Source organism: Vidua chalybeata, chromosome 11 (assembly GCF_026979565.1).
Source record: "Vidua chalybeata isolate OUT-0048 chromosome 11, bVidCha1 merged haplotype, whole genome shotgun sequence".
NCBI lineage: Eukaryota > Metazoa > Chordata > Aves > Passeriformes > Viduidae > Vidua > Vidua chalybeata.
The window spans coordinates 10,601,647-10,627,840 of record NC_071540.1 but is presented as its reverse complement, the minus strand read 5'-3'; the positions used below and the strand labels follow the sequence as shown (position 1 = coordinate 10,627,840).

General features: G+C 36.9%; 1 protein-coding gene across 6 annotated transcripts in view; it reads right to left on the bottom strand.

Annotated features, from left to right (window-relative positions):
- Positions 1–26,194, bottom strand: part of FTO (FTO alpha-ketoglutarate dependent dioxygenase) — a 222,260-nt gene that overhangs the window by 181,117 nt on the left and 14,949 nt on the right. For 4 of the 6 annotated variants that reach the window (XM_053953125.1, XM_053953131.1, XM_053953130.1 and 1 more), the window contains exon 2: positions 3,575–3,652. In XM_053953125.1, coding sequence (XP_053809100.1) covers positions 3,575–3,652 — 78 coding nt within the window. Of the gene's footprint in view, positions 1–1,866; positions 2,041–3,574; positions 3,653–8,222; positions 8,291–12,903; positions 12,978–26,194 lie in introns of those variants that run through there. The other 2 variants (XM_053953128.1, XM_053953126.1) reach the window with 2 other exon arrangements.

Below are 26,194 nucleotides of genomic sequence, written 5' to 3'. Positions count from 1 at the left end.
CTGGTACAACTCAAACCCACTTTACTACTAGTACTATCTGCTTCCCAGTCTCATTTCAACCTGCCTTTCAGGAAATTAATTTTAAAATCCAAAGAACGTGCCCTTAAAAAATACAAACCAGGCAGTAAGTATTCACATTTTCCACTGCATGAAAACAGATTTTGCATCATAATGCACTGTTATCCTATAACACAGAAGAGCTGGCTTTATAGGATCGTTTGTTTCCACTAAAAAGAAGAACATAAAAGGAAGCCTATTTTAAAAATAATGATTACATATAACAAATCTTGGTTTATCTATAAACCTTGCCACTTTTCCTTGTAAATTTTTACAGTGAAGCTAACTCCTTTTCTTTATACATTCTTATGGTTCCAAAAACTAGCTTCCTAGAGAGAGGAAAATAAACCCCTGTAACAGTATCTACAGATAATAATTTCTGACAATTGTATTTATATGCTTAGCTTCAAACACCAAAGCTTGAAAACAGTCCCAGATCTGTGTGAAGGTCCCTTTACAACCCCAGAACACAGGATCACAGCTTTCATTCAAAGAAGTGAATCCAGACTTGATAAACTGTATTCACCTGAGCTTGTCAAGAGCCTGAAATTTTTCCTTTAGCAGTCCTGAACTGGCCCTTTTATTTCTACCAGTGCTGTGTATATCCAGCCTTTGAACAGTACAGTGAAAAAAAATCCTTAAAAACAACTAATGAAATCAGTAACTGTAAATATAGGACTGTATATAGTAACTGTAAATATATATTGGAGTTATAGGCTACAGTCAGATGTGAAGGTACAGGCTGATGGGAGTATAAATATTCTTTCATAATCTTACTTAAGAATGCCAGAATATTATATGTTGTGACATATAAAGATTATTACTTCATTATTTCTTTCATTATGCAAATGGCCTGTAGGAAAGAAAGAGCTCTAACAGTTCTATAGCGGTACCCCAGTATTTCTTTAAAGAATTCTGTATACTGGACATACTCATACCACATTACATATGCTATAATGGTATATTTAAACAGTCACTAATACTATGTCTTTTTAAACCATTTATATGAAAATATAAATACACTGAATTTCTGACATTAATCACACACACAAAATTCCAAACAATTATTAGAAACAGAAGGAGGGAAATAACAATATGGCGTAAAGCAATTAAATCCCTGAAAACATGCACTAGAAAGGAAGAACACAGATTTTACAAAGGAAACAACATTCTATTCCCCTCCTGAGTTACAGAGGTAATGCCTTGCACATTTTGCTGTCAGCCAAGTCAGAGGCCTGTTACCTTTGGGTTGTGCTTTAAGATCACATGCTTAAGAACTATTTTATCATTAAGGTATCTCAAAAGAAATCAGGAAGTGGAAACACATTTCCGACACATCACATGAAAACAGCCTGGTCTTCTTTAAATCCCCAACCAGTGCCTGTGCTGTGCCCTCCATAAGGAAAGAATTACAGGATCAGAACATGGGGTGACTGCTGGGTTCACACTGGACACCTTGTTATTTTGGGAGGTGGGGAAGGGCAGTAATCATGTACTCTGTGTTGTAACTCTGACAGCCAGTATTAAAGGTCAACTCACTGTTCACTCTGAAAGAAGTGACAGCATTACAGGCAACTACAGTACAGAAAAAAAAAAAAAAACACATTTGATGTTCAAATCTTCTTGTGACTATTACACACAAGATTTTAAATATGCTTTCACTACTGATGCTGATACTCAACGTAGAGAACCACCCTATGGACTTGAGTGACAGAATAAAGTTAGGAATCAGCAATAAGGAGCCTTGATAAGCAAACTGCCATGTGCTTCATGAAATTATAGACTGTAGTTCAAGTATTTGTGAACTACCTTGTTACAGCTCCTTTCTTGTTCCAAACTGGCTTTAAACATTACATTGTTTCAGCTTACAGCTTGGGGCCCAGTTCCAAAATCCTTTATCAGGAAAAACACATTGAAAGAGGATGTCAGTGGAAGCTTTGCTTGCGATGGAATTTCTTCTGTTCAGGCTGTACACTTCCATACCTGACAGGATAAGACAGTTTTTTTTAGTTGCATCCTACCTAACTTTTCCAACATGTTCAAAGAATACTGTTCCATAAGAGGTAGGTCCTTCAAGGAAGAGGGCAGGTCTGTCCAGGAAAGACAGGCTATAAAACTAAACTGAATGTGATATTTTACTTTGCCAATTTGTTATCTTCAAGCTCTCACCCTTCTTTTCCTCTCCACCTGTAGTGTATTTAAGCATCACTGGCAATTTCTACAGCTGTGATTCCAGTAACATTTCATAACCACCACAGACTTCAAAAGGTGTTTGTGATCCTTATGATTAGCCTGTATCCTTAAAAATACCTAGCATGCATACATACATACACAACATAAAAAGTATAATTCTATATCTGCAAAAAGAATGTATCGAAAATTTATTAAGGATTGAACAGGTGTGATTTTACTGCTTATCTTGTTCCCATCACCTTCTATATTTATGGGTTACTGACCCTGAGCAAATGAGATGCCACCTTCTCTTTTCACATCAGCTCCATGAGAAGCTGAATTTACAGAGATGTGAAAAAGAAGGAAGATGCTGGGCACAGCAGCTCTTGGCAGCATCAGAGGCAGAAGAGAACAAAAGGAGGGGATGGAACAGGAAGAGGAAGGAGAAAAGTCAGCTGCCCACTTCTTAAAAGGGGGAAAGTTTCGTCATGAGCATTAAGTTTAAGACTGAAAAGAACATGTTTGGGTTTTTGTGTAAAGAAAAAAGAAATAAAAAATCCATCTGTATCGCTCTTGTAGATTCTCCCAGCTCTTCCACACTTGCACATGTTTGAGCCATATATCAACACAAGGCAGGCACCACTCCTGTGTCGTGTAATGTCAGCATGGTCACTGGAGCCCCTCAGACAACCAGGTTATTCCTTATGCTTTTTCTCTTACCACGATACAATTTGATCTCATTGAACCTACCCTGAGTTCTGTAGCTGATCTAGAAAGATCCAAGACAGATGCAGAAAATTCTATTTATTCATTATATTCTTGAATACACTCACTTGGTTTACTACTTATGTGGCTACTGGGCCTGATCTTTCTTCTGCTTGGTTTCATTTGAGGCATTCCAGTTTCCACAGTTTGCTTTGTAAGCAAAGAATTAACAATTACTTACTGCTGGAAAGTAGAATTAAGCCCCTCAAACTTTAAATTTCTATGTTAATCTTTCCTGTATTTTGCCAAACAGGAGCTATAAAGTTATCTTCATCGGTCAGAAAAAATACATTAAAATACTGGTGACACGTATTTTGCTTCAGCAAAGCATGAAAAACTGTAATTAACTGTTATACATTACTTGTAGTGAGGGCACACATATAAAAATAATGGAAGTTCACCAAGTTCTCATTTGTGAACATCCCAGTTATAGAGATCTTATTTCACACCACCTGGAAGTGCATTATCAGCCATCAGGATACCTTTTTTCATATCAGATTTCAGTGTCTCTGAAGGAAGATTTATTTGTTCAGTACAAACAGCCATTTTAGTTTAAAATGATTTAAAAGAAATACGTTACCAGCTGGTGGAAATCAGCATCGGCTGGTGTCAGATACGGAAGTCTATTCTCCCCAAGTTCTTCAAGAAGCTTTTTCTTCTGTTTTGAAGGAGCAAAATTGAAACAAAAAATTAGACTTAAAAACCAAGATATAAACAGAGAAGTGTAAAAGTAGTTGTATTTAAATGGCAAAACCAGGTGCAATTACTTCTCTTACTTCCTTCAATTCTGGAAAATTAAATAAGTAAAACAAAAAAAAAATAATTAGGGGAACTTCTCTGCTTACAAAGTAGTAATTCAGTTTAGGCAGTTTTAGAGCTCATGAGTTCTTTTACTCCCAAGTTCTTTTTTAGATATCAGTCCTTGTTACACTGATCAAAATTCATCTCAGCCTTATGCTCTTCAGACCTATGCCTACTTTATAACGACACATTAATTTCTTGTTTCCTTTCCCTTTTCTTTTTTACTTCAATTTGTGCAGCCAGTGGGTACAAAGCTCATATTTCATCAAATGGCTCAATAACCCACTTCATTAAAACCACAAGCCCCAATGTTGGGGGTACTCTAAAATATTCCCTGAAATAGTTTATGAAAGAAAAGGAAAACACAATTTACTGTACCCCAAAGCCCCCACAGCCTGACAATATTTAAAATGCCATCCTCAAGACCTGCCATCCCAGAGACAGCCATAAATCTGGTCTGATGCTGGGAGTGCACAAAGAACCAGCTGCCTGTAAAAACAGATTTCCTCTGTCTCCTTGTTCTCTTAACTCCATTTTTATTTCTGGTTTAGACTGAGAGCTTCTCCACCAATATTTAGTCAATGTGATAAAAGCCTGATGTCTCTTCAAATTGTATTTTTCAGGTTTTTATTAATCAAAATAGATTTTTTGTGGCACTACACAATTAATTGTGTTAATGATTTGACAAGGGCAAGAGATGTGTGAAACCTGCCATCAGAATTTTTGGAATCAAACAATCCTGATCCATGACAGGTATCTTCACACTTACCTACTCACAGACTAATTCAACACTAACTCAGTATAAGTAAAGCTAAACCCCAGTGTAAAAATTATTACCGTGGAAGTTCTGGCCTAGAAAATAAACTCCTTCCTCTACTTCTTCTTTCTTTTAGCTTGCAAGGATTGCTTTTTACAAACTGATTATTAACAAATTTTGACTTACTTGCAACTCAAAGATCATAGAACTGTATCTGCCATAATGCTTAAATAGATAACAGCATTCAAATTCTTATTTTTATTGCAATATTTTCAACTACATAAACACTAGCACAAGAACAACTCAGTATTTTTATGATCTAAGAGAAAGACCAGATGGAAATGGAATACTGGTTTTAAAAGAATACTAAGGGTATAATACATAGGAAAACAGTAAGTTAAAAAAAGGTATGACCAACACTTTCATAAAATGAAGTTCAAAACAAGGTGAAACCAGATCTTTGCTATTCTGGCACTAGTATTAGAAAAAGGAAGATAAGACCTTTCATGTATTAACTAACTCCTGCATTATAGCAAACATGTGAACAAGGAAAGCTGAACTATGGAGTATAATTGTGCATTCTGTGACAATGAATTCCATTTATTCAAATTTCAGCATTGAGAAAGGTGACAGAGGCTTAAAGTCAGGTGGACGTGTAGAGGATTTTAAGGTTCATAGATCAGTCAAACTACAATCAGAGCAGGTGGCTCCCACTCATCTCCACACTCATCCTGTGCTGAGCACCAATTCTTAACAAGCACTGACATTTCTGAACTAATGGTGTAATTTCTTTATGTCCTCAGTTTTCTTTGGGGACAGGTTGTTGGGATGTTGACATGAAGTCATCGGTGAAACACAGCAGATTGTAACTTCAGATTAAGTTAGCAGAAAATGACACACTGATTTCTTGCATTTTCTAAAACAATTTCACTCCTCTATTACCAAACACTTGTCAGAATTTTTTTATATGAAATTGCTGAAAACATTAGACTGGCTTTGTTATCTGTGAGATAAACCATATCAAACTGCAGGGAAAGAAATAAGATATTTTAACATGGACTCACATCTGTGGGAAGGAAAAAAAAGCGGGAAGCAGAGAGATTCTGACAATTTCTTTGTCAAGTATCAGGCTCTTGGCAAAAAGCACACAACATTAAAATGCACTCTTGTGTATAGGTAGTAGTAGTTCACATTTGATTGTCAGATCTGGCTAAGTGCCGCACTTCAGCTTGATGTGCAGACTAATACACACAGCTGGGTGGTAGAACATGCTGCTCATCTCTTATGCAAGAAGTTGTCACACAGATGTCAAAAACATCAAGCTACTCACAAATACCTCCAAAAAATAAAAAAAAAAAAAAAAAAAAAAAAAAAAAAAAAACCTGAGTATCTGGCTAGACCAGCTGGCTGATGTGAAAGTCTAAGCAGTGTTACATAAGCATTGTCTATTGCTTCTCTAAACACATAACCCCCTCAGTAAAAACTAAAAAAATGCCTTTACTTGAAGGTGTCAGGCTTCTTAAAAAGCGTTTTTCTGAATCTGATTTTTAAATTTTAATAATTATCAACAGCGTAACAGTTTATTCAGATATCAAGATTATGTTTCTTATGTTTTAAAAAAACAATGCGATTTTTACACAGACATTAGTGATGCCAACACATGAAAGACAATCTGATATGCACCGTCCCCATCACCACACACTGCACTACTTTAGAAACTTTATTAAGTACTCATCTTGGGCCTTCAGAAAGGCAAAAACCTCTGCAAATACTTATTTTTTTGGCTGCTGTGAGTGTTACTGGAGATATTTAAGTGACTCTGCAATGAAGATCAGAAACACAAATGCCCAGTTTTAACTGCACAATGAACATTCTACAGACATTAATCTCTACTCATTCATTAATAATAAATAAGATCATTAATGAGACGGTTGTAAAATTCAGCAAGCGGAATTTAACAATTGGAATCTCTCAATCACTATATGTGTAATTATTTATTTTTCCTAGCAAGAGAAGTGGTGCCTTGTATGTCACAGAGCAAGAGAAGTAACAGAAACACAGCAAAGAGGTGAGGGTGCAGAGAGAATGGTGTAGCAGCTTTGGAACATCATCTCCACTCCCAGCCTACAACAGCCCCTCTGCCTCAACTCCTTTCATCAGAAGTTCTTAAAACACTGCCCATTTTTTCATCTTAAAAAGTTTGATAACTGTCTGCTGCAGTTTTTACACTTCTGAGACTACCTGGGACCAGAACTAGTAAAACACTGTATTTTTTTTTTTTTGTTTTTAATACAACCCAATGTTTTTGCAGAAATTTCAGGGATAGATCATAAAAAAGAGCCACTATTCAAAGCATAAGAAAGTATCACTTCCTTCTCCAACAGTCTTTCCCAATAGTCCTTTGTTTTCCAAAAGGTTACCAGGTTCAGAATGCCTGAGAATGCCTATTGTCATGAAAGAAAGATCTGAATCACAGCTTAGATGCAAACCTTCGGTTTCTCAAAAATCTCTCCTTCCTCTTACCTTTTTTTACCCACATAAGAATGTCCATTAGGGCCTGTGTTTCCCTTCTACTCATTTTTTTAAATCAACTCTAATAAAACATGGATTTCTTTCAAATCCTGCATGAATCAAAGGGCTAGTGCTCTGAAATGCTTAATAAACAATTTTATAAAGGAGGAAGATTAAACATAAAGCAAAAATCTTGTGGCACAGTACTAAGACCCCATCAAGGAAAAAAGCCACCATTTTACAGGAACTTCCAAAACATTACCTCCTAAGAGCCTTTCACATGTTACAGTTTTTTATAAAAAATAAAATTGGGATAGTTTCTTAAGGAAGGAATGTGATTTTGAAGTTGACATTTGTTTAAAATACAAGGCTTTCCAAGTGTTAGCTATTAAAACTTCATAGCTACCAAGATCATTCAAATGGTTCACTAAAACAAGTTATGTCAGAAATGAAGCTAGAGTAAAAAAAATACAACCTAAATGTACCATTACAGCTTTTATTACTCCATTATCACATATATTAGATTTCAGATTTTTTTTTCTTCACATTATTTCTGTAAACTCTACTCATCAAAAGGACTGGCCAATTTTACAGCACCATTTACTGACATGAAAATGTTACATTGCCAGTCTACTCTTCATTACATTCAAGACTTACTAAAAACCTTGTGCCTCATTCTACAATACAGCTTCCCAAAAATACTGGTAGACATATACATACTGTACCACACTGAGTACTACAAGCTGCCCTCCTTGCCCTCCTAATATAAGTCGAAAACATTTTTATATTAAGGGCAAAAAAATGTATTATTATTATTAGTCTATGTAAACTCATATTAAAAATATCTATGACGGTCTAGCAATATTTCATGGCCCATATATCCACTTGCTAATTATACTACAATAAATTATACTTGTTATTTAACATAACCACAGTGAATCCTGTTCTTCCACTGAACAAACAGGTCCAGCTACAGAAGTAACAAAATGCAGTTCAAGTGACCTGGGCATGAAAAAAATTACGTAATGAACAATCCACTGCCATGCAAAGACCTCGGGTCTTACATCAGCATCCGTGAGTAGCTGTCACAAAGACTGTTTGATATTCTCTGCTGCAAAGGTACTGTTTGGCTTTGCTTACTAATTTCAACCTCTCTTACCCTTTCTCATAAATCAACAGGCCCAGGTTTTGGTTCACACACACACAGACCAGTCATGCATATGCACAACACACTCAACTGATGTAACTGAACTAAGAGTTAATTTATGCATCGAAGCAGCCTAGCAGTGTGTGAAAAATGCCTGCTGCCAGTATCCCCTCTTTCCCCATCTTGAAGTGTTAAGGGCCCCTTAATTGTTGTTCTAACCTACAGGAACATTGTTCCTTTGGCCAGTAGCTGTTAATGGAACAGAACTGGCAATTTCCTTACCTAGCTGAGTGTAGATTTGTCACACATGGATTAGCACTGAAAGTAATCATAATAAAAACGCGAAGTAATAAATAGTTCAAACACAGACACTTTGGGCTGACAAAATGTCCCTAAGGCTCCTCTGTATAACTCTGAATAAACTTCTACCATCACTGCAAGCATCTTGATAACATCATCCACATCTTGCTCTCTCCTAGCATTTGTGCATCCTCTTGCAGCAGGCACCATTTAGTAAATGGGTCAGCTCTATGTATTAGGTGAAAAGTAAGAACATTCAAACTTTGAAATTATCAAATTTTAACCAGATCTCCAGTTGTTCTTAGTTTCTTCTTATACATGTGGACACAAGATCACATATGTACATAAGAAAACACATTTAAGACAGTGTTTAGTTCAACATGGCTATTAATCCTTACGAATAGATAAGGACACTGAGGCATGTCTGTATGTCATTCTTTGCATAGTTTCTAAAAGACAGCCAATAGATTCTGAGACCAGATTTCTTAATCTAGCAATTCTTAACCAGCTCATCTCCAAAGAATCAGCAGACAGAAACCTTAGTGACTGTTACCAATAACTGATTCTGCATGATTTAGCAAAAACACCTCTACACACCCAGTCCCAAGAAACCAAGGGGGTTTGACCAGTTGTGAAATACTAATCAACAGTACTTGACAGACAAAAGGTTCAATAAGGACAGATAAAGTAAAACTGTAAAAAGAGCTAATGTTGCAACAATGATACATTTGGTGTTGCTGTTCATCTCATGTTCTAATGACATGAAGATATTGATGGCTTCTAACTTCCATAGAAATCTATTACTAGGACACATGGCACTAGATCTCTGTAGCCTTAGGAGCTGCATATTATGCTCAAGAATGGAAAATAATGCTGACATAGTGCTATTTATCCCTGAAGGCCTCAAGGAAACAGAAAGAAACATTAAGAATCTCTACCTTATTTTGGGAAATATTGCATAGCTGCAATGTAGAATTGTCTAAACCTCACTGGGATTCATTATCTAATTAATGTAGCAAAGTAAGAGCAAACACACTGACCAACAACCACAGAATAGACCAAGGACCTCCAGACTGAAACCCAAGGGCTGACAGCTTGAAATGCAGATTCAGAACCTTTGCAACAGGCTCATAACTTCTGTAGATATAGACAAAGAACTTTCCAACACAAACACCGGCAGGTCACACTAACACAGTTTTTCAGAAACTAACTTCAGTTTTTCAGACCAGCAAAATCAAAGATAAAATAAATTTTCTTGCAGCTTTCCATAATTTCCAGAAAATAACAAGCCTAGCAGGATTGCTGATCTCTATATATATTGATAAGTAATGCTGAAGTAACCAATGCTTAATAAGAACACTTTAAAAAGGGGGGAAAAACTCCAAATGCTAAAATATCACCCAGAAAATAAAGCAGTCAAAAATGAAGTAAAAAGGATATGAAAAAATATAGATATTTCCTTAAATATTTCAGCTTAGCATCAAGTGCAGCTTCTAACCTGCCCTTGGTGACACTGCAGAAGATAGTGTTAATGTAGAAAGACTAGGTGTTAAGTGCAAATGCATGTGCCATGCAATTGGCTACAAGGAAGATCAATAAGGAGCTAGAGCATTAAATTTCACATACTGTAACTGTCATGCCCATTACACAGTATTTGAACATCTCTGCAGGTCATTACAAAATTGTTGATTCTTGGTATTTTTTATAGAACCAAATTATTTTCCAGAGTTTTATTAGGAATAAATAAGCACTATGAAAATCTAAAAGCACTTACAAACTTGGTGAAATCTGAAGGCCTTTACAGCCTTCCAAGACATCATTTGTACATATTTGCAGAATGCATAACTGTATTCTTCACTGCAGAATGAAAAGACAAGAAGATGGTTTAAAGCCTTACAGCTAAAAGGAAATGTATTCCAGGAACACTTTTCTTTTCTGTCACATTTCACCAGGCACACAGATGATGCATTTTTAAGGAGGCATTTACAAGATAATTCTTGAGAGTATGTGCCACAATTAACAAAATCACTGCCAAAAAATGCACCAAAGGAAGGGCTATGCCAGTTCCCTGAGCTCATGCTTCTTGCCTCTGCTCTTCCATCTTTGTGCTTTGCCCTTTGCAAGGACATGATAAATTCAAATTTTCCTTCCAACATTTCTCCCTGGAGGAGGCCTTGAGCAGAATTCTTTGTGTAATTCTTCCTCCTCTCCCCAAAACAATTTAAAGGTAACCATCACTGATGTGTAATCACGGTTGCAATAATTCACTCGCAACATCTTTCCAAAACAGCACAATGGAGAATTCAGTTTTGAAGACACAAAGGAAAACAATGTTAATACAGTTGCATCACTTAACAATGTATTTTAAGGGATATAAAAATTAGAGATCACATTGAGATCACATTATGCACATAAATTTAACATAATAAAATTTGTATGAGTGTATTCAGTGAGGTGCAGTGCAATATGTAACATTTTACACAACTGAACTAGAGAATCCTTGAGGCCCTCTTCCAACCTGGTATTTTATGATTCTAAGAGTGATCTGTGTAATAAACACACAGACACTGTTTTGTCTTTATTATATACTAATTTCCTAACTTTGCATGCACTATACCATCAGTTAAATAATGGAAACACTCACTTAAAAAACCTAAATACTACAGTTGCTGACTCAACTTAGTAATAAGACAACTATTAATGAAATACTGCTGGATTGAATTTTGGCATATAAATTAAAGAAAGACATTGCTATATGGTTTGCTGAAAAAAGGGGTTCTTTTCAACAAAAGTCATTTAACAAAACACCTCATAGTGAACAATTCAGACTTGGTTAATTTTGAAGCTTGAAGGCTTTGCTTTTTTCACAGTCTCCAAAATAAGCCACATGGGGAACAGAAAGCTAACATCTAAATGTTAAGTTGGCAGGCAACAATTAGCAAAATTCAGGGTCTGAAATGTTGGACAAGTTCAGACCAGAAACCAGGTTCAGACCAGGGAGCACAAGTGAAAAGAAAGGATAATTAGGCATTAGAGGAGACACCTCTGTGAAACCTGAATTCTCTCTCGTGGGAATTTTTTCTTACATCAAGTTTAGAAGTTTTTCTAAATGAGTGGTTCCCAAACTGTTTAGGCCATCAGACTTCAAAGAATCACTCATATTTCTTTAAGAAGTTCTGCACATACAGCCTAACCAAATAAACTGGAGGCAGCAGAGCCACACTGACTGAAAGTTAGATGCATCTCATTCCTCACTTTGGTTTTGATTTATCACTTTGCCAGCCACCACTTAAAATGGAAATGGATGAAAATGATTTCTTAAGTCTTCCTTGTACATTTGTTCAAGGAAAACTCTTGCCTGTCCTTTCTTCCCAACTGGTCTGAGATTCTAAATAGTCCTGCTGCAACCTCTGCCTGTATGTTCAGAATGTGTAGTACAGTAATAACAAATCTTTTCAAAGTCATCTCTTCCTTTCTCCATGCTATCCTCAAATACAGGCTGGATTTCTGAAGGTGACAAAGAGAGGCTGGCACACAGAGGACCATTCCAGATTTCAACTATTTCAACTCTCCTTTGCCCTACTTGCTCCCTTCTGCTGACAAAATATCCTAGACTTACACTACTGCATGTTTCTTCTGCCAAATTTAATAAATAAACAATTCCTACCAAGAGCACTCACTCACTCTAGAATGGCTTGGATTGGTTGTCTAAACAAAGGAAGAAGAGGGGCAGCCATACTGATCCACAACATACTAAAGCTGTAGCAGGCTGATAGGAAAATGCAGACAAGTTTCATGAACTGTGTGGTGACAATCAAAACTGAATCCATGAAATTACTCAATAAAGAAAAAGCACCAAATAACTTCTGATTGTATTTTTAAGTAAATATCTGTATATGATATATAAGAACATTATCCAAAAAAACCACAGTAAATTAGTACAAGTGAAAGAACAGTGAGAAAACTTAAAAAACTTTCATATGAAGAGATACAAGCACACAAAAAATAGTCCTAATGTGGAGCTACAACTTGACAAAGAGGATTGTTCTGAACTATCATAAAATTAAAGTCATACAGGAAAGTCTCCATCCAACTGAAAATACTGTAGACACCTTAAAATCTAAACTCTTTTGCTTCCTTAGAGGATATGTCAAAGACAACAATAAATAAATTTCACTTACTTCAGAATGTCTACAAGGACTGGAGCCAACCATTTTATAATTTGATACAGTGGTTTTGTATTTTGAACCTGAAATTCAAAAATCTAGGCCACTCTTTCTGACACGTAGCCTGCATGTCTGTGTTAAAACCATCTGAGTGACAGCAGCTCAGTTGCATTAATAAGGGAGGCTGAGGGCAGGAATTGACATTAAAAGAAAGCTGCCAGACCCACCTTTGTTCTTATTTGCTGGCTTAACATGTTGTATTACTTCCCCTTCTACAATGGAATTGCTTCAGCAGTAACTAAAATTCAAGAAGGGCTGAATGAAAAAAAAAAAACCAAAACCATGTAGGATTAAAAAAAATATGCAAAGGGAGGATTTTAAAATTAAATAACAGACAACTGCAAGAGCTTATGACCAACATTTGGCATTACACATGCTGTAATTCCCAACTAAACTAGTGACAAAGGCTTGATAGACTCTGTGCACAGGCTTGATAGACTTCCATGTGAAATATGCCTCAAACCACTGTTAGTTAAACAAATTCATTATGTAAGATTTCCACTAAATTTTTACTTAGGAGTTTAGCTGAAAAAAGACTACAGTTACTTAATAATTTTGGGAACCCTCAACTGTATCAGGCCCTGCATTTGGAAAGAACCATGATGAGGATCCCTACCCACAGCATTTATTCAGGAACCTTTTCTCTTTATTTCCATCATACATATTTTACGCAAAACCATTTCCAGCTAGGAAAGTGCAAAAAAAACCCCAAGCACAGTTTAACTCAGAATTTCTACCTTTATTTTCATACCAAGAAGATGAACTTAGAGAATCACAGCAGCAGAGAGATCACCTTTAACATGCAGAGGAGAACTGTTCCTCGAGAACAAAGTACCGTGATCTGTACCAAACCTCATGAAGCACTAGAACAGGCTCCTGAAGCCTGCCATCGGTAAAAGATACTGTACTGTACTTTCTGTAGCTCCTCATTCCATTTCTCTTTTTTTGTTCTTTAAGTTGACAAGTTAAGCGTTCCGTGTTTACAAGTTTTCAATAGCCTATTACAAACAGACTCGAATTTGTTTGCATTGTGCACCACGGGGATTAAAAAGGAGTTAATATATATCTATTCAGAACTAGTGTGCAGAAAATAGCTGTGTTGTACAGGGCTTAGGCTGTGACCCGCTTAACTTTATTCACAGAATGCACAATCCATCACGTACAAAAACACAGAGGAAAATGTGAGGTGTTGGTAAGTACCGCTGTTAGCGAGAATTTCTGCTAATTATTACACCAAATAAGCACAGCCAACAGGCCGGAGCTGTGAGGGGGCATGTTTCAGGGCATTAAACGGCGGCCCGGGCCGGAGATGAGTCCCTCATGAGCAGCGCGCCCTTCGCCACTGAACCCATTTCCCTGACACCGGCGAGCCGAGCGCGGCGGCGCCGGGCGCGGGCGGTGCTGCAGCGCCACCTGGCGGCACAGGCGCACAGCGCAAAGCCGGCCCGGCCCCGGAGCGCGCAGCGCGGGACAGGAGCGCGCAGCGCGCCGGCACAGCCCGGCCCGGCGGGGCCCTGGGGGCACACACGCGCCCTTAAACACCTGGAAACGCTCTGCACACCGTTTTATTACAGCCTGCTCGTACAGTCCAAGCCAGTGTATCTTAAAGCACTATGCGCTGCAAGCTTTGGACAGTTTTTGCCATTGATTTCAGGAAAATATTTTATATTTGGACGCGAAGCTCAAAGCTGGCCCGGCGCCGGGCGCAGGACAGGAGCGCCCCTGCGCGCCGGCACAGCCCGGCCCGGCGGGGCCATGGGGACACACACGCTTCTTGCTGTTCACCTCCAGCACACGCGCCCTTAGCTGCTAGCGCTTTACACACCGTTTTCTTATAGCCCGCTTTTACAGTCCAAGCCAGTGTATCTTAAAGCCTATACTATGCACTGTAAGCTTTGGACAGTTTTTGCCATTTATTTCAGGAAAATATCTTATATTTGGGCGGACAGCCCAAAGCCGGCCCGGCCCCGGTGCGCGCACCGCGGGACAGGAGCGCCCCTGCGCGCCGGCACAGCCCGACACAGCGGGGCCACGGGGAGAGACTCTTCTTGCTGTTCACCTCCAACACACGCGCCCTTAAACAGCTGGAAACGCTTTACACACCATTTTATTACAGCCTGCTCGTACAGTCCAAGCCAGTGTATCTTAAAGCCTGTACTATGCACTGCAAGCTTTGGACAGTTTTTGCCACTGATTTCAGGAAAATATTCATCAACTCAATTTTTTTATACCCCCCTCGGTTTTGAATGGGCTCTTATCACTGCTCTTTTTATCTGGACTGCTTTCACAGCTTAATAAAGTGTGAGCCTGCAAACTTGCATATTCTTCCTTTCCTTGCTTGCATGTTGACACTATGTATGCTCCTGCCATCATATTTATTGTCACTGCAATGGAGTTACAGCCATGCCCCATCTCTGTTACCCTGATTCTATTCTGCTGATCAGTGTTGCAGCTCAGTGTTGAAGTTTATGCAAACAAAGTAAACTTTGCAGCATAACCTCGCTCATGAAAAGCCATGAAGAGGTGAAAATACATTTCATGATGAATATAAATTAATGTGTGAATACCAGCACAACTGTCTACCAAGTAAAAAGATTCACTTACACACTTAGATCAAGTTAAAAGCATAGATTGCAAAAAAGGATGCTAGCACAATTCCTGCCACTAGTCTCTACATTTTTATTTCACAACATTTTTACAGGAAAAGGCAAGAAGATGTCTATGTTCTCTAGCCATTTAGCACACAGAGAGTATTTATTTATGGACACTCTATATACTTTGATGAATAAGTTAAAAATGCTACATCTGAACCCCACATCTATCATCATAAAATGAATAGCAATATATTAATACTTTATAGTACTAATTTCAGCAGAAAATCACCCTCAACCAAGCTGCTTCCTATTACTGGCATTAAATTGCCATGACTCAAATCTTATGACTCCCAATTTCATGTGCATCATTAAGCTAAGCAAAAATAATGTACTTTAGTGTATGTAGAATTGCATACTACAAAACAAGGAGAAAAAAAAAAATCTAAAATCCACACCAGGCAGACTTACTGTTACAGGAGGACACCAAATACCTGTTCTGATTGAAATATGGCTTGTATCACAAGGTGCTTAGAGGTTGCTTTAAAAATAATTTCTCCTCATTCTGAAGCCGCAAGAAGTGTGAGGGGCGAGAATGAAGAGAAGGAATAACAGCTTTTAAAACACTGCTCATGAAAACATTGTTCAGGCTGCAACAGACTGACAGTTGCAGAGTTTGTCTAATTTAATTTCCCCACCACAAACTCAGTGAAATGGAAATATAAAACTTCAGCAAAGTTTTGTATGTTCTCAGGTCCTGATCATTGCATGGTCTAGACCTTGGGGGTTATATAATTGCCAAGAATCTTTTCAACAAGAAGTTTCCTTATCCACTTCCAAAGAATTATCTTTGCCGTAAAATATTGAAACAAAACAAAAACCAACCTTACAGATTATTTAAAGTGACCAATTCTAGAATTGTGGTCTATGCTCTCTTTTGCTGTGAGAAGAAAATGAATACATTAAAAAGTGGCTTGATAGCACTCAATTTTAGTTCATTTTCAATATTAATTTTTTTTAATCACATGACATGACAGATCATTAAATATAGGCAGGCTCATCATAGTAATACAAGCTTCATACAGTATTTAAAACAATTCAATTTACTGTCACCATTGTTTTATTTATTTCCTATAAGTGAAGGGTTTTTGAACTGCGTTTAGAAGGATAAAAAACCTCTAAGAAAATTTATATGTTCCTCAGTATAAAAATTGGTATCCTATGCTTCTGATAAAGTAATTTCCCTTTAAAATTATGTGTGAATAAAGCATTACGTATTTTAACAAGTCCAGTGCAAGGAATACCAACTGTTCTGCAATCATAATTTGCAGGTTCCCTTGAAAAACAAAACAAGGGCACATAAATAAATATCCTGCACTTCAAGAACTCCAGAATCAATAAAATGGATTTACTCCTATGGAACTGCTCAGCAGTGCAGAGGGCAGGAGGACTCCTTGCTTTCATCAACTCTTTCAGGCACAGCCACAATACAACATTCTTTAGGACACAGTTCTCCAGACAGCCCCTGTGTTGGAAAATTCAATGCAAAACTGAGGGAAGGCAAAGTAGTGTGAATCTGGGCTTTTGGTAACAGGTTGAAATCTACTTTGGTGAATATTAACCATTTAGTTATTATCCAATTATCAATTCTTATTTCAAACTCAGTAATTGTTTTTGCATTATGGTAGGTATGGAGTGATATTGGCACCTGGAGATCACACCAAGAAAGTCTTGAAAATTGTCCTGTATGACAGCAGATCATCTATCTGTCTTACAGAGAAACACTGCTAGTTATGAATAAAAAGTTGTCCTATGGAAAGATGTACTATATCACACTGGGTTTACCCACCTTACTGCAGAGACAGTATCTTTTCTGCTGTCAAAATGCTTTTGCTGTATGTAAATATTTAATGTTATTACCATCATTCACTCAGTGCTCATACTGTCTGTTCAAGCATCTATTACTGTCTGCTAGATACACTTGAGGATAACACTTTTTCATGTCTGCTGCTCAGTCACATGCAGGCCCCACTTCTCAAAGATTCTTCAAAGTTCCATAATTTATTAAACACAACACAAAGGCCTGTATCGTTTGCAGGATTTTATTTGTGCAAATGTAAGCACCAAATGCACCCAAAATGCTACAGCAGTTTATACTACACCAGAACTGAACTTTTATCCAGGGTTCTATGAGCAACTGAAATCACAGAAAGAAATTCTACATTTCCTGAACTCTCAGGTAAGAACTATAGATCTTAACAGAAGGATACTGAGTGCATTTTAGTTAATTTAATTCTCTGAAAGGAAATAAACATGAGTGGTCAGGTTCACACCTAGTTGTAGCTGCATGCCACACAATTTCTGTATTTACCTAAATTCATAGCCCTGCATGTAAAATATATATCACATACGTAACACAAGATTTTACCATCAGTATTAACCCTTGCTATACCTTCCAGTAAAATATTATAGAAATCAGCTTTCTAAGTCACACAAGACCTGTTGAGATAGACAAGAAGAATCACCAGAGTCCTCAAGCAGGACAGTCTCTCCAGCAGTTCTTTTGTTTCAAATCTCAGTTTTATTTTAGACAAAATATTTTTAATTTGATTTTTGTTTATTTTGTTAGGAAACAGCAAGCATCATGAAAAGACCATCCTAAAAAGTACAAGACTGCACAATTATTCCTTCTATCCCAGTGGACCCTGACACTTTATATGACAAGATCTGTTCATCAATGAGGCTAAAAGGAAATGAAAATGTTGGATTCAAAAGATCTGCCTTTCAGTTAACATTCTTAATGTAAATTAGGGTTAAATGTGAATAAAATTAATATTTAATAACTTCAAAAACTTCTATTCCTTTCTTCTCTTTAAACACTAAAACTTAATTATAAAATAATGTAAAACAAGTGTAAATTTAAAAGAATCATTTTGAAGTTTGCACTAATAGTTCAAGACCTATTGACATGGATGAAAAGAAGGGGAATCCCAACATTGTGTTGCTTTAAAGCACAGTGTGATTCTCTTCCTTGCCAAGAGACAGCAGGAGCCCAGGCACAGGGGAGTGCTGGGGTAGGGAAGGGAGAGAGTGGGAATGGAGAGGCATTGCAGGAGCAGCACAGCAAGGCTGACCTCTGCCAAAAAGCAAAGTGCAGCTACAGGAGTGGGGAGTGCTGGGGAGAAGGAAAGGAAACCCAGTGTTCAAACTGCTACATCGGGGCCTCAATAGATTGCTTCCCATATCATCATGGAATGAAAAGTTTCTATCACACAGGGGCACAATCCAGTATTTAGTTATGATGCAGCATGATAGACAGAAAACAATCCAAAATCGGGGGGAAAAATCTTCTGATATCAGCACAAAACCTCTTCAAAGTATTGCAGCTCTAATGCAATCTAACCTGCAGCTCTCCTAAACTTTCATTCACAAGGTGAATCCTATGGGCCTTACGGCTTTCATAGGGGTTACATACAAGTTTAAAAAAAAGGTATAAAAGCTCAGACTTTGATAATCTGTGTCTCCATGAAAGACAATTTGGCTGTAAAGAACCAAAGAGGCTCATTCCACCACTCTTCTCTATGCAAACTTTGAACTAAACTCAGGTTAGATGTTGTTTCCACAAAAAGTAATGAAATTTAAAATCCCTCATGTGTTTCCCCTTCCTTTCTTGAAGAGAACTGAAGCACTTTGTCACTTGCAAACAACACACATAAATGAAAGACGAGAGCATGGCAAGCACCAGTCACAGAAGGTATCTGAATGCTGAAAACCCAAATCCAAGAACTTCTTTCAAATCAGCTTTTGACTACTCTGAGTTGACAACTTTACCTTCGTTGCTTACACCCTAAAACTTCCCCAGGTACCTGCTAAACTTCATTTGACTAGAATTCTCTTAAAGTTTTAACCTATCAAAAGTATGTTTCATAAAATTGGTTATGTAAGTCACTTAGTGAATTCTAATATTATCACCATTCAACAAACATACAGCAGGTCATTTTTAAAACATACCACTAATGGACACCACTGCTCAATCTCATGAACATAAGGCACCTTTGCCTCCTAAAGGGAAAACTCAAACCCAGTTGGGTATTATGGTTAACTGTTTCAAATACAGACAGGTTCTCCCTGGAACAAGTACAGGTGGTCATTTCATTTCCATCCCACTCAAGTCAAAGATAGAGAGATGTTTTTAGCAGACAGCATCAAAATAAGAGGAAATTGATTATTTGCTAAATATTTTTATCAGTACAAAGAACCCACCATTCTGCCAAAATTATAAAGGCTTATTAAACTTGAGCATCACATTGCTGGTACTTTGTTAAATCCCTTTTCCTAGCTATTTAATTTCTGCTAGTTGAACTTTAAATAAAAGAAAATTGTCTTATTTCCCCCTCAAATAATTTTCCCACTCCTTTCTGCAGTCATTTTCTTTACATGGACTTTGTTGACTGTAGTCTACCACATAGCATTTTAAAACCTGAATCCCAATCAGGGCTACTCTCATTAAAAATGTGACCTTTCACCTTCAATGAAGCACTGCTAACATAAATTACATTTTGTGGTAGCCCAAAGGTGATAGAGATAAGAGCAGGATAAACAAGGTATAATACAAAAGCCAGTTGGGCCAGCCTTTCATTACAGCCCTTTCAAAAGCTATTAATCTGCCTTGTAGTCAGTAGGCTGCAAATAACTACTTCTTCTAACCTACACTGTACTCAAAAGTAGCCATAAGGACAAGTCATGCAAGATGCAAACAATTCTTGGTCCTCATAAAACCACTTCAGTTGATATTAGGAGAACATCCTGGTATGCTATTTTGAATCTCACTAATCAGAGGAAATTCAACAATATCAATCTGGCCAAAATATACAAAAAAACCAGATATGAATTAATGATGTTGAATTTAAAGCAGCTATAAAATAGTTCTTTAGATTTTAAAATGTGAATACAAAATGCTATTCATCAAGTTTAGCTTAATTTGTGTTTCAAGTCAGGGTCCACCTTAAAAATAACAGAAGAAAAAAGAAAAGTAAGCATTACTGTATTTCAAAGAATATGGCACAAGCCAAGTACAAGCCAGTCCTTAAGAAATATCATGACAGATTTTAGTAGTAGGCAACAATGACTTTGTCTACCTGGATCCTTCTTTTGGTACTTCATGGCCAATTACAGTAAAAGTTGCTCAACAGGATATACACATAAGAAAATTCCTGTCACAGAGCAGATGCAAATTTAATTACTTTAAGTTAAACCTTCCATCTTGTCTAGAGGTCCTTCAAAAATGCAACTGTAAACAAGCACTACATTGCAATCAGGTGTCAAGGACTTATTTGATCTCTTACAAAATATGTCACAAATCACTGGCAGAAAGTGGGTCGAGAGGGAGAACAAAGGAAAAAACTGTCAATGGACTAGGTAGCTCATGTGAGCGTGCCTATTAGTGCACTGGATCTTTCTGCTCCTGTCTAATGCTGTCCATATAAAACCTTCTTCGTTTGACAGTGTTCTGTTATTCTGCATTTGATGTAATTTTTCTGTAGTAAGCAAAAAAGAAAAAAGATCTGTGAAAATAACTGATAGAGTAACCAGAGAAAACATTGAAGATATCAAAATTATTTATTCTGCTAAAATATCAGTTTTGTGTTATTCTTCATGTGTGATATGTTAGAGAACTTCTAGAAAGCTCTGCACTTTTGAGAAAATAATCACATAAAAGCTGGAAGTAAATTACTTTACATTGCAATAGGATTACAGATGACCCCAAATAAGTAACCCATAAGACATTATTTTAAGGAAGAAAGTCACAGCTTTGTACAACTGGCCAGAAGAACAGCATGTGTATGCTATGCACGCATTTTACCTTCTCTGAAACACCAAGTATTTTTGGGGAACTAGAGTTAAAATCCCAGACAGCTCTCTGCAGTCATCTGGTGCTCCTGAAATGCTGGCAGGTCACTGCTCATGAATCCCTGCTCTACAATGTAGCTCAGAATGGAGAGTGTTTAAATGGCAAAGTATTGGTAACGTTAAGGAATTTATGGATACACAGCTACGAGGACGTAAGTCTTATGGTAGGAAGACTTGGTAGGTATTTTATTTAGTAGAAGAACCCCTCAGATGTACATAAATGCACAGACTGTTTTCTGTATACACTCGGTTTAAACCATTTACCAGAGTTAAAACTATAATTAAAGAATTCATTAAAATTCACAAGTGAACATGCCAACATCTCTCAGATTTCCTCTGAGATCTGTGGAGTTAAACAGCAGGTGACCTGTGTCACTTCAGCAGCAAAGACTCACTGGTCTGCACTGCACAGCTTGTCTGCTCCAAAGAACATTTTGGGAGTGTGGGGGCAACTAACCCAAAATACATTGGACTACAACAGCCATGGGTATGTTCCTTGTAAGACCACCCAGAGCCACTAGGCAAGGTCAGTCTAGCTTTAGGACACATAAGCCTTGTCTAACTTTTATACTTTTACAAGTTGGTCTTGTAAAAGTAAGGTAATAAATTATTACCTTTACCTATCTAATTTGTCTCAACACAGCAAGGAAAATACCAGAATTTAAATACTGCCGTCAGAAACTCAAAATTCATATTCTCTGATTCAAACAGTGTAACTCCTACATAATATTTACTGAAGATTTTGCTTAAGTACCTATTTATTCAGGAAAAAAAAAATGGAGAAACCCTTCAATTATGGTTGTTCCATTTTACAGTGCTTTTTCATGAAACCAAAGTATATCCATATTACCTGTAATACCACAACACTCTCAAAAATAATATCTTGAAGAGTCAGTTTAGTGAAGCCCTCTAAGTCTGACAAATAAGGCCAAGGAGTTCCTCTTTCATAGAATCAAAATTACTCAAAATGGAGGCAGGGGGAATCTTTTCCTCTTAGGCTTACAAAATCAAACCTTTCTACATTGATCTAAGCCAAAAAAGCAGATAAAGAGCAAAAGCAGAGAGGAAGCTGCCTGCATTGGACAAGGCCCGACTTTGCTTACTATACAGGCTGCTATTTTTGCTATTTAATCAGAGCTGCATGTCATATTTGTCATATATATATATATGTCATATGACATATATATATATGGCCTGTTGACATATATGTCATATCAGCTTGGTAAATTCAGTTAATTCTGTTTAATACACATGTCTCACATACACTTTTTTGCTACTAAGCAAAGAAACCAAATTTCCAACCCAGTTCTCCTTATTAGCAGAATACCCCCCATGAAGAATGAACTTGAACAGCTAAGACTCTCACTAATTTTAAAAAGAAAAAATTCCTCTTGGTTCAAATCCCACCCCTCCAAAAAAGAGCTTTAAGTCTAAACTATTTTACTTATATATTAGATAACATACTAGTTGCAATCACTTTGCTTAGAATTTACTTTTTTTTAAATCCCCCAGATGACTCCAACACTGCATTTACGAACAAAAATGCACTGGATCTATTTATCTCATTCCAATAAAATTTAAGTAGTGCAACACATTATTCATCTATCCATATTATAAACTTGTGTACATTAAGTGGATAATATTATTAACACTAATGTTTCTGTAGGCTATTCATTAAATAAATGGTAGACACAGTAATTCCATCTATTACATATAGAGCTCAATAACAGCTGTAAATGAGAAAATTGCAATAGACATACTGAGTAATAATCAGAACTAAAACGACAACTGTAACAATATATCCACTGTGTAAATGTTCTGATTAGAGAAACACAGACTAATCTGTAATTTTTCATCACTGATAAACATTGGTAACCAGCCAGAATTTAAATTATATTTTATTCAGTTACTAAAACACAAAATCTACTTGATTTATTAATTTAACAAGATTCAAGTATTTTGTTTACTATGATACAGAAATATGTGCAGCATGACATCAAATCACCATACCTGCCTAAAACTACAGCTAGCAAAATGCACTATACCTTTCCACGTATGTAGATACAAACATGACATACAGAGTTTTGCCAGCATAATGTCATAAAGCTATACTGGCTTGTCAGTAGAAGTTCTCTAAGGCTTCTTGTTAACATTTACAGGCACCATGTAATCCCAGTTTAGAGCCTGCAAGAACAACTGATCATGTCAGAAAAGAGACTGAGGTAACTTTCTAGTCTGAGAGCTTTGGCGATCCTAATTAAAATATTAATATTTTTACTACTCTTTGTGGAATAATGCCTAGAAATTATCTAGAAGCACAAAAAACCCAGGTGGCATGTTACAAACACAATTGACTAACACTGTCAGGTTACCCAAGAAAAGTCTGGATCATTCCTAAGAATAAATGCAATCACAGGCCTAATATTTGGGATATGAGGCACTACATCACCTGATACAAAATTGCTTCAGTCAAACACCTGGCATGATTTTCTGCAAACAGTGCAATTTATTAACAGGAAAAGACTCAATGTGGCAAACACCAGGGGTTATTAGAGAAAGGCTCCTTAGGAAAATGCCAGCTTTCTTCTGTTTTCTGCCTCTGTACCAAGAGTCACACAAACTTGCCAGCACGTGATGGAAGAGGTTGAGGTGTGGCCCACCTTCCTGATACTGACCAGATGGGGAAGATGCTCCAATTGGCAAAAAGCCCAAGGAGAAAGAAGTCTGTGGGGACATGGGGAGAGACAAACATATTTGACAAGAGCAAGACAAGAGCTCTCCCCCAGACATCATCCATAGGGATCCTTCATTCCCCTTTGCTGATATTGTCCCTGCATATGCATAGGATAACTGAATATATTATGCACGGGAATTAATCACACCACTGGCACTGCCAAGAAGTCAGTGAGCTTTTATTATGCATGCAAAGTTCTGCCATTTTGCACACACAGATGAAATTCGGAATTCGCAAAGAATTTCAAAACTAAATTAGAAAGGAGAGATTAGGCTAGAGCCACAATAGTAGAGAAGATTCCACATGCAAAGGAGATTTTCTAAGAATAATAAATCCATTCTAAGCACTTCAGACTATTTCAGCCAGGTACCTCTCCAAAGGACTCAATGGCCAAGGCCCATGCATGAGCAGGTCATGTGCTCTTCACAACTATTTGTTTGGATTTTTCTTTGTTTTTATTATTTGTAGCTATGCTAACATTCCATGCTTTAAAAAATCTTCAGTTTTTCTCCTCAGTATCAATTAATTACTCTCCCTCACTACTCCTCACAAAACAAGAAGTAGCAGATGCCCAAGTGAAAAATAACTTGGCTGTAAAAAAAAATTGATGTACTTACATTGCCAAACAGCCTCTCTTAAACAGCAAACCATACATGTAAATTCACTCATATGTACAGTACACAACAGTCACTCATTACATTACAGTCAAATAAATGCTAGAATATTACACAGGAATCCACTAGATGTCTGGCTTTGTAACTCACTTTTTATTGATTCTCTATCATTCAGATCTGTGTTACTTTTCTCCTTATCTAATCTTCCTCCCAAAATATTACACTGCCTTAGTATTTTATCATCTTTTAGCATGTCTCTCTTTCTTGAGTTATTTTGTTCCTTCATTGCTCATTGCCCACTTTCACTACGGACTTCATTCTCTAACTTTTCTGGATTAGGAATTGGATTAGGAACTGGATTATATCCTGCTCTTTACTTAAATTCCTTGGAATAAAAATATTTACAAGAAAACAATACCAAATCCCCCACTGATTTTGAAACAAACAAAAAAAGATGATAAATGGGCTTGTTGATGCAAATTTCTAAACACTCTTCAAATCACAAACATAGGTAAAATTGCAGGCAGTTAAGTATGAGCCAATGTAATATTGAATTCTGAATTAAAAATTGAAAGAGGAAAGTTCTGTAAAGCAATAAGCTTTTACTTTATAACTAGCTACTAGCCTTCTGGGATTTAATTAGAAACATTCTACAACACTTCATAAATCCAAATTCTCTGGACTGCCCTTTCACTTTTTAATAGACATATCAGTTTATAACCATACCAAAAGATGCAAGAATTGCATTTATGTTTCCACGGATATTGCTATACTTTCAATAGTTTAAAATAACCTTGATTTAATTCATCAGCTCATCATTCTCAAAATGCTTTCAAGCACAAATCCACTTTACAGCACTTGACACCATGGCATTGCCCTAACTCTAAGGAAACTGGACTTTTGAGGCAAAATTGCCCTAGCTTAAGTACTGTTTCAAGAAGTTGAAAAGAATTGTCTGCTTAAAGAGCTTTTTCAGGATGGTCTAACAGTTATCTCCTCTTTCACATGCCTTATTAAAAATTCTAGGTAATTAGGAAAGACAATTATTTACACTTCAGAAGACTATAATGTCAGAATTTTCAGGATCTAACAAGACACACTTCACTGACCTGATTTAAGTAAGTTAACAGTGATTTTCTAAATTTCATCTTCTATTGACATTAAACCCAATACCAACAGATTTCTATCTTCTTCATGAATCCTTAGAGCATTAGGCCAAAAACACCTTAATGAGCTTGACCTGCAAACAGGCAAAACTAGACCAAAGTTATGGGGTTCATGCCTTTCTAAAAAGCTCGCATGCCTTTTAAAGAAACTTTTTCAGTTTCTCTCATGAATGTTCACTTATGATTTCACTCATTTTGGGCACATTTTGGGCATAGATTTCAGTTTTTAAACAATGTAAAAATCAGTATCTGTTTGGCAACAGAATGTCAATTTCCCATCCCTTGGAGTCTCATACCTCTAATATCAAAGCTTTTAAAATTTATTTATGCAAACAAGAGACAAGATTATTATGCAAGGAACTCACACAAGAGACATCTAAATTTCATTGCCATCGTGCAAAGCATGAAGAAATGCTGAAACCCATTCTACTCAAATATTGATA